At 40.2% G+C, this 8,811-nt stretch overlaps 2 protein-coding genes across 7 annotated transcripts in view; one reads left to right on the forward strand and one right to left on the reverse strand.

Annotated features, from left to right (window-relative positions):
• The window catches only part of LOC136438051 (granule associated Rac and RHOG effector protein 1-like), a 49,951-nt gene extending 47,997 nt beyond the window's left edge, over positions 1-1,954 (reverse strand). For 3 of the 6 annotated variants that reach the window (XM_066432713.1, XM_066432712.1, XM_066432708.1), the window contains exons 1-2: positions 1,644-1,953; positions 168-752 (exon numbers count right to left, since the gene is read on the reverse strand). In XM_066432713.1, coding sequence (XP_066288810.1) covers positions 168-611 — 444 coding nt within the window. In that variant the 5' untranslated portion in view covers positions 612-752; positions 1,644-1,953. Of the gene's footprint in view, positions 1-167; positions 753-1,643 lie in introns of all 6 variants that reach the window. The other 3 variants (XM_066432711.1, XM_066432706.1, XM_066432707.1) reach the window with 2 other exon arrangements.
• A 2,692-nt stretch (positions 1,955-4,646) lies between these two features.
• On the forward strand, positions 4,647-8,512 carry LOC136438503 (uncharacterized protein C18orf63-like). Its single transcript, XM_066433313.1, has 8 exons — positions 4,647-4,830; positions 5,095-5,173; positions 5,845-6,013; positions 6,767-6,808; positions 6,963-7,039; positions 7,254-7,363; positions 7,811-7,907; positions 8,349-8,512. The coding sequence occupies exons 1-8, from the start codon at positions 4,667-4,669 to the stop codon at positions 8,481-8,483; spliced, it is 873 nt and encodes a 290-aa protein (XP_066289410.1). The 5' UTR covers positions 4,647-4,666; the 3' UTR covers positions 8,484-8,512.
• The last annotated feature ends 299 nt before the right edge of the window (positions 8,513-8,811 follow it).

Here is an 8,811-nt window from a genome sequence, read left to right on the forward strand (position 1 = left end):
ACATATCATTCATACAGATACATGCACTTCTGAATTACATTGATCTTACACAACATATCTATGTACACAATATAACATAACAACAACTACGACGCAGTCTGCAATAGTCTGTTGCACTGACGGATGGTATAGTGGAGGAATAGTAACTTAAGATAAGAAGACCTTACCTGGAGATCTTGTTCTTGTAAGGATGAGTTGCCGTCCGTTGACGCGTCGCCTTCGCCTTTCAGCGCTAGCTCTGACAGTGCCATCACGACCTCTTCCTTCACCTGCGTACTATTGCCGCTCGTCGCGAGGCTCACGTCGCTCCAAACCTGCATGAGCTGCCTCGTGACGTCCCACAACATCGTCTCTTCGAAGACGGTGGAGAAAACCTCCGCCAGTTGGGTCCCAGCCCCACAGAGAGAGTTCAGGGTGTTTAGAAAATGGTTGACGGACTGTTGGATGTCGCTGACGTGCGTATCCAGCGTGACCGGCATGCTGGTAGTGGGAGAACGATATTCAGCGCCCCCTGCGGCGGCATCAGCGCTCTGACCGTGTCCCGCCGTCGCCGCCGCCTCGGAGTCGTGCTTGGGCTTGAACTCCTTGAAATGGCGGCGTATGTTTTCCATGTCGCACACGCCCCACAGTTCAATGTTGAGGTAGTAACGTTACACTGATGGCAGCTGATCCGCACATGTCCCTGCCACACTTCATGGTTGCCTAGGAAACCGCTCTCACAGCTGTAGATCTCGTCCCTGGCTCCTCTCTTTCTAAGAGGACAAACAGGAATAAAAGCTTACCCCCTCCTCTTCATTAACCTTGTTATCTGTATTCAAGCTGTGATTGGTTGTGAGAAAAAACACCACCTCCTTTTCATTAACCTTGTTATCTGTATTCCAGCTGTGATTGGTTGTAAGAAATAACAGATGATACTGCTGTACAGTACAGTACTACTATCCTGGATATGTAAACATTGTGGACAAATACTTAACATGTGATTATTAGACCAGTGTAAATTTATCTGGGTGGCATGGTTGACTTGTGTCAGTAAATAAGTTATTACAAATTATCACCAAGGTGTAATTATTGTAAATAAACCCCCTGTAGCTTAATGTTTACTTCAAAAACAACGGTAAAGTCGACCCAAAATAGACTTTTGAGCTCTGTTTTGGAGAAGACTCTTTTGCTCTCTAAGGACTTGGTACCTTCTTGCTATTATTTTGGAGTTGACAAAGTACAAATTTACGTTAAAGCCGCATAATTCCAGCGTCTTTCGTCAATAGTTTATTTTCAACGTTGCCGTGTCGAGAGAAAATTTTACACGAAAAGGTTTTCGTAATTTTACCGTAAAAATAAAGCTGATTTTGGCAAGTTATCCCTTGAAATAGAACAAATTGCATTACCAATTCATGCCTTACAAATTTATATCATAAAAACCGTGTCAAACGCTGACTTGTGAACCTAAACAATAACACACCGAAATAACACACTGCCACATGTTTAACCGTTTATAGTTTTACCACGTAAAAAAAACAACCAAAACAAAACCTCACAGCGGTTAAAAATCCAACTGGGGTCAAGCTAAGGTTACAAAAAATCGTTACAACGTTGGTAGATTTTGTAAAAAATACTAAGAATAGAAAGTATGGGAATGAAATTACTTGGGAAATTCGAGTGTTGGCGCGCTGGCTTGACAGACCACCTCTAGATGTCTCGGCGGGACTTGATGCACGAAAACCCCGCCAACTTTTCCCCGCTTTCCCGTGGCCGTAAAAAGTGGTTAGAACTCGGGGAAAGAAGCCCAACCTACGCCTCTAGGTCGTGCACATCGTCCCCTACCTCAGAATGGTGGACACAAGCAACGTAAACGCATAATTGAGGGCGAAATTCCAGGGATTCTTGGCGGCCCGTCCGTTCAGGTCCTATCGGCGGTCAGCCATCTTGAAACGTGACCTGAACCGGAAGTTGATGATGCGAGTCCCAAGAGATATCGCGATAGCATCAAAACGCAAAAAATCCCCCTTCCTTTGATCTTTTTTGTCAAATAGTTTCCGCAGTTTATACATCAACTATCATTTAAAATACTACACTTTGATGATAAAAAAGGAAGATTTTCATTTCTATATTGATGATTCGTTTTTCTGTGTGTCTAGAATGGTGAAATATAAAAATAAAAGGATGACTCTGAAAAAGTCACGTGATTATAGGACGTCCTAAGAAGGGAATCCCTCGAGATTTCAACCGGTCAAGATGTCAAACTCGTTATGCGGATTGGTGGTCAATGAAATACACATGTCAGTTAGATTATTGTAGCCAGTTTGTTGCTTAATTGTACTCGAAATGCTCTAGTTGTGTTTCCATTTCTTGCAATTCCCAATATGTTTCCCACTTCGAACCTCTGTCATCATCTGATACATTGGGAACAGGGGATCTTTGACATTTGTCAAAACTTTGTTTTTCTAAGGAAAAAAGCTCTATGTTTTGTTGGAGATCTGTGATATGTTACGTAATTAAGATAATAAAAAAACGCAATATTTCGTAGCCGATGTCAAATATCAATTTCCTGATCTTTATCTAGAAAAATGTGCGTTATTAAAACAAACAAAACAAGAGTCCGTGGATGGGGCACTGCTAAGACCCAGGTAAAAAGAATTGTTTAAAGTATGAAAGCCTTATCTTAGCAAAGATGGCTATTGTACATTTCCTCATAGATTATGTAGATGAGACCCTGGTTTGCATGGTTTATATCTATTAGTGTTCAACGTTACTTATCTTCCAAATGCCGCAAGAATGAAATTCTTCTATCCATCGACCAGAATGAAATAACCATCACTTATCACTACGGCACTACGGAAAATAGTGTGTGTTTTTTTTTATTTTTATTACCACTATGGAAAATAGTGTTTTACTATCAATTGTACATATTAGATCCTCATTTGCATAAACGATATCTATCGGTATTCCTCTCTATCTCAGTTACATATGTCACGTGTTTGAGAGTCCTATCATGATGCAGTGGACATTCCTCCTTAAATATGTAAATTAGCTCCATACCCGTGAAAACGGGCATCATCTTGCGCATTCTAGCAGACGACATGGACTTAAACTACGTACGAATGCATCAAAGGGGTTGTGGGTTATAGGATCTTCAGTTCTAGCTGCGACCACACGGGACCGTCACACGACCAATCACAAATACAATACCTCCTTAAGCCTGGTAACCCTCCTTCCCGGAGGTAAAAAACGGCAATACACTTGTGCAATCACGATACTACTAAACGTTAACGTTATATGTATCTAATTTCTTTCTTTCTTTTTTGAGCTAGTGTGTTTTTTCCAATAAGGCCACAGCAAGTAAATTTTATGGATAACATCCTCTGCGAACCTAAAACCACCGCGAACATTTTTGTCCAATACTGTGGCAGTATGTGACTTAAGTACTGCCGCGAACTTAAATCCACCGCGAACACTCCATTTCCCCTTTAGCGCGAAATAATAAAAAAAACGCGAACCTAAATGCATTTACAGTCACGGTGTTACAGTATGTTGCTGTCTTTTGCTGACCTCAATCCAACACTTCCCGGTATTACATTTTGTCATCGCACTGAGTCGTAACGTTACATATTGTTGCTGTCATCATCCATTTAGGGGATTAAAGCAAAAGTAGGTTAAACAAATGAAGCGTGACCAGACCTGTCAAACAGTCATAATATTTCTCTGCCCTACTACACGCCCTACTACACCTATCCACTGTAAAGTTCAACTTAAGAGGGAAACCAGTGTTGATTGAGGCCTCGCACACGTTTGTATCTTATACAAAATTTAAAGCAAGTCTTACTTACTTTTTTCCCCAATAAATTTGTGAATCCGTGCAAAAGAATGAACTTGATTTCACAACAGCCCGTTGTCATGGACGCAATGATAAGTGTTTTTTTTTTTTACCTTCAGGCCATGTTGATTCGATTACTGGAGCTTCTCTGGCTAGCATTTACGATTTTCGCGCCCCGTGTAGATCTGCTTGGAGATTAGTTAACATGTTGCTTTGTACAACTGTTTACTAACAATGTACACCACACATACGGATATCAGATGAAAAATCCACTCGTAGCTTATACATTTAATGCGACAAATGCCTTTTCCCCTCAATTTTTGCGATACAGACAATGTATTAATTTTTTCTGACCATAGTCAACTTTCGCATACTAATATCTGTCAGACAAGCGAATGCATTGTAACGGAATGTGCTGCTATTTTTCTCGTCTTACATACGACGATTTGCTTCAAAAGTTAGTTATTCAATGATCGAGTATTCTAATATTATAACATTTTAAGAATATGTAACGTATAGAATTTTGGTCACAAATATAAAGAGATTTCCTATCGCATTTGTAAGGCAAGCGAATGTAGTGTGACTGAATGTGCTGCTACTTTTTCCGTCTTGCAGACGACACAGCACATCTGAAGACGATTTGCTTCCAAATTTTATGTTATGCTGATGACTTTACGTTTCTTAGACCTTTTAAGAAATATTTACATACAATTTTGGTCAGAAATTAAGAGATTCGCTGTCGCAGTTTACGGAAAAGTGACGGTTTCGTCACATTTCGGCTTTGTTTGACGGAGGCGGGAGTTTCGAAGTTCACTCAGGCAAGTCTAGATCTTTCACGACACGATCTCAGGAAAAATGGTAGAAAATCGTCACACAGGACAGGCCTTGCTGTTCTTCTCAAGTTTACCTGACATAAAGAAGCTGTGTGTGGTGACTTTGACCGTGAAGAAGGCAGCAAAAGTTCTCTCAAGTACCGGCCCTGCAACCGGCAAGTTTCAACAACAGATCACAAAATGCAGGTATCCTATTATCGTATTTTTTTAATGGTGGTTTCTTTGACTTGACAGCTCAGAATCGTATTTCAACGCCATATTCACTACTACTAGAAATGTTTGAGAAATAATAATGATGTTGTATAATTGTTTAAGCTTGAAACAGTTATGATGAAACAACTGAGTTGCCAACATAATATTTTTCAGCCTTTAGATTTGTTCAAAATTTTATTTTGGTGATATTTGTCTTGTGGAAGGTTGAATCTTTTCTTCGTTTTGTATTTCTGTTAGAGAACTCATCTTTACTGAAGCTGGGATCCTGGCATCTCCATCAGTTGATGACTATGACACCATCAACATTATTGTCCAGGTATGGGGAGGTGGTTGTGTAATGTTGTGTGTGTGTGTGTGTGTGTGTGTGTGTAACAGTGTGTGTGTGTGTTTGTGTGAGTGTGTATGCGTGTGCGAGCATTTGTATGTGTGTGAATCTGTGTATGTGTGTGCATTTGTATATGTGCCTGTATTTGTGTGTGTATGGGCGAACATTTGTATGCGTGTGCATTTGTGCGTGTGTGTGGGCCTCTGTGTGTGTGTATGTGTGTGTGTATGTGTGTCTGTGCATCAGCTACTGAAGCATGGGTTTGCATGTGGCATTATGGGTTGTGAATTATGTAAAATTCTCAGCACTCATAACTTTTGATTTTGCATAAATGGGGCAAAAAGTAGTGGGCAACTTCAAACCAACCGCACATACTCAAGCCGTATCTTCAGTGTAGCGGCATAGTTCCTGTTAAGAACTTTATTCAAGCCCACATCCAGACTAGTTTCGCCTTGTGTGTGTGTGTCTGTGTATCAGCTGATAAAGAGTGGGTTTGCATGTGGCATTATGGGTTGTGAATTATGCAAAGAAAAGCACTCATAACTTTTGATTTTGCATAAATCGTTATCAGACTGCTCCAACTTGGTGGTTGGATTTGATTAAATGTCAGTTTGTGATGCTTCTGAATTTTGCATAACTTGTCATGCTCTGCCCCCATGCAGACCCCCATCTATGAGTCAGGAAAGCTGAAGGCGAGGTTTGAGAAGATGAACCTGTATGTGTCGGAGGTCAGCGACGTGACCCTCTCGCTGTTACAGTCCTGTCTGATGTACACCATGGTCGCCAGGTTGGCACCCAACTGGAACAAAGTAGGGGACATACTTGTACAAGGTGGGGTCTTAAGCTTACATGTACTTCTTCCATACCTTTGTTCAGACCCTTGTAGTGCCTAGTGGCACACAGGGCATGTACTGTGTAGTTTCATTGCTTTTTTTGCAGGGAGGGGCATGCTTGCCTAATCCCCTTTAATGTGCTTCAGGCACCTCCTCAAACATAGGACCCCATCCCTTCCAAAAGACTGGGGGCAGCCCCAACCGAGATGTTCCCAACCTATGATTCAAAATCCTCCCACACCATAAGGTGAATAGGGTAGTGCCCATCCCCGTGTCATAGCCCTGGGCCACACTGTGGTGCAATCACTGCAGCAGGGGGCTAGTCCACTGGTAGTGGAGTGTGTTTAACTTCCATACTGTTTCATAAGTATGTACCATTTTTATAAAGTCTTTGGTATGACTCAATGCACCTCTTGTCAAGAGGTGTCCTACCCGGGAACTCGGGCCTTCTGGTTCCGAGTAATCAGAACCAGATGTGGTAAGTAACAGAAGTGCAGACCACTACACCACAGGGACACTCCCGATGAGTCAACCAAGGGTCTCCCAATTACCAAGCAATTGGAACCAGGAGCTCAACTGTGAGGCTGCTACCAGTTGAGCTATAGTCTGAGACATCCCTGGGCTCTTACTTTGATATCACACACACTTTTGTAACTCCATGTTGTAATTTTACTAGATTATAAGACATATACAGAGATACCTTTTGAAAGGTAATCACTTGATCTGAAACTTTTGAATTGTCTCTGTACAGGGAGAGACTTTCTGATGTGCAAGGGACCAATGAATGCAGTCAGTAAGTATGACTTGAATTGTCTCTAATGACCAAATAATAGTTTGTGCTTTATGATTTCAGGCCTAATGTTCCTTTATTTGACCAATGGAGAAAATGATGTTGAACATGATGGTTTAAGAAATGTAAATATCATAATGATTTCATTCTTTTCTAGAGGTGCAAATGACAGCTTGTGCTGAAGAGGTGTGCATGGCAATTGAAGCAAAGACTGTGAAATTGCCTCAAACAAAGGTAAGGTTCGACATATTACCTATACCTGACTCATTGCAAACTACAACATGTTTTGCAAAAATTTTCTTTCCTCCCCAAAGTATTAGGATTTGACCCAAAGGCTGCACTAGCTACAAGCATATGAACAGATGTTTATCATAAATAAGTGCTCCTTGATAACATCAAATTTCTTGATCCGATGCCAAGGAGTATAACAACTTGTTTTTTTACACAGCTTGAAGACTTTGCAGTTGACCCACAAGCTTCATGGATCTTCTACAGCAACCCATATGCAGTTATTTCTGAGCATTTCATTGAAGACCGATGGTGCTATGTTTTGCCCAGGTACTTAGCTAATGAAATAACAACATGGTTCTATGATATTGAAATATAGATCAATTCAAAGCCAGAAATTTCATGATATGATTCTATGATATGATATATAGATATACAATTCAAAGCAAGAAATTTAAGATTATTTTTTTCCTCAAAATTGGTTATTTTGTTTGGAACCCCTGTAGCTATAATCCTATGCAATCTCAACTTGTGTGAACAACTATATAGACTGATGGTATGCTTTATAGTCAAGCGTTGGTTTGATATATACTAGACTAAGTGTCCTTTTCACGTAACCGTTGATCATTCTTGCATATTCAAGTATCTGCCAGGTGAAAGTGTCCTTTCCACTATTTTTTTTTCAAGGAATTAAAGATCATTCTTGCATATTCAAGTATTTTACTGTCCTTGGTTATATGAAAGGATCTGTATATGGAATGGAATGTCTTTTTCCAGCAACAAGAAAGGCCAGGTGATCTCAGTTACCCGCCAGCTCCCAGAAAACTGTCCCTTCCAAGGCTACAAAGATCTGCGCAGACACTGGAAGAACACTGTGGGTTTGCTTATTGAGAAGTTGTATAAGATACTGTAAATGCAGAAATGTTCACAGGGATTTTATTTCGCAGTAGGGAGGAAATGGAGTGTTTGTGGTGGTTTTGAGTTCACGTTTGAAACAATAGTAGCACTACAGTCACACAATGGAAACGGCTTTTTACGTTGGTTTTAAGTGAAAACCGCGAGCATACAACCACTGCGAACATTTCTGCATTTACAGTATCTTTAGTTCAATGATAAAATGGAATACAGTATCTTTTGCCTATCCTTAATTGTTTTCTGTATCCAAGGTGCAACATCAAAGACAGACATGGGGTGCGAATTATTATGTTAGATTCTATATTGCATATTTGTCATACAGCCAATATAGGCATAATTACTTGACAAATAATTTCATTTATCGAATGGTTTTAATATTTGTCATGCTTCATATGTACAGTATGGATACAGACTTCCGGAGTCAGAGGATGGCCTATTCTACTACAACGTCTACTTCCGACCTATAGGAGAAAATACATTCACGTATCCTTCTACTTTGTGCCAGTTTCAACAGAATATCAATTGTTGTTGCTAATTAAATGAATAGAATAAGCATCATTCATGAAATCAGCGGCATATTTTCAATGGAAAACAATATTTGTCCTTGGTACTGAATCATTGTGGCACATCATAGGCCCTTTCCTTGGTGCTGAATGTCTGTTTGCAGGTTGATGCTTCCTTAGATTATTATCTAAGCACAATATGCTTTACATTGTAGTGTTCCTAAGCAAATTTATATAATTATTCATTTATTGGTTCAGCATGTACATTCAATCAAGGGTTGCCCAACTAGTCGGAGGCTATTACTAAGGGCGAACCCATGTGTTGTCATAGGACTGTAGGTTTTTGGACCATCGCACACT

Source organism: Branchiostoma lanceolatum, chromosome 7 (assembly GCF_035083965.1).
Source record: "Branchiostoma lanceolatum isolate klBraLanc5 chromosome 7, klBraLanc5.hap2, whole genome shotgun sequence".
Lineage (NCBI taxonomy): Eukaryota > Metazoa > Chordata > Leptocardii > Amphioxiformes > Branchiostomatidae > Branchiostoma > Branchiostoma lanceolatum.

Coding starts and splice junctions, on each gene's coding strand:
- LOC136438503 (XM_066433313.1), top strand. CDS start 4,667: ATGGTAGAAAATCGTCACACAGGACAGGCCTTGCTGTTCTTCTCAAGT. Junction 6,014..6,766: donor AGGGGACATACTTGTACAAG/GTGGGGTCTTAA, acceptor GTCTCTGTACAG/GGAGAGACTTTCTGATGTGC. Junction 7,040..7,253: donor TGAAATTGCCTCAAACAAAG/GTAAGGTTCGAC, acceptor TTTTTTACACAG/CTTGAAGACTTTGCAGTTGA.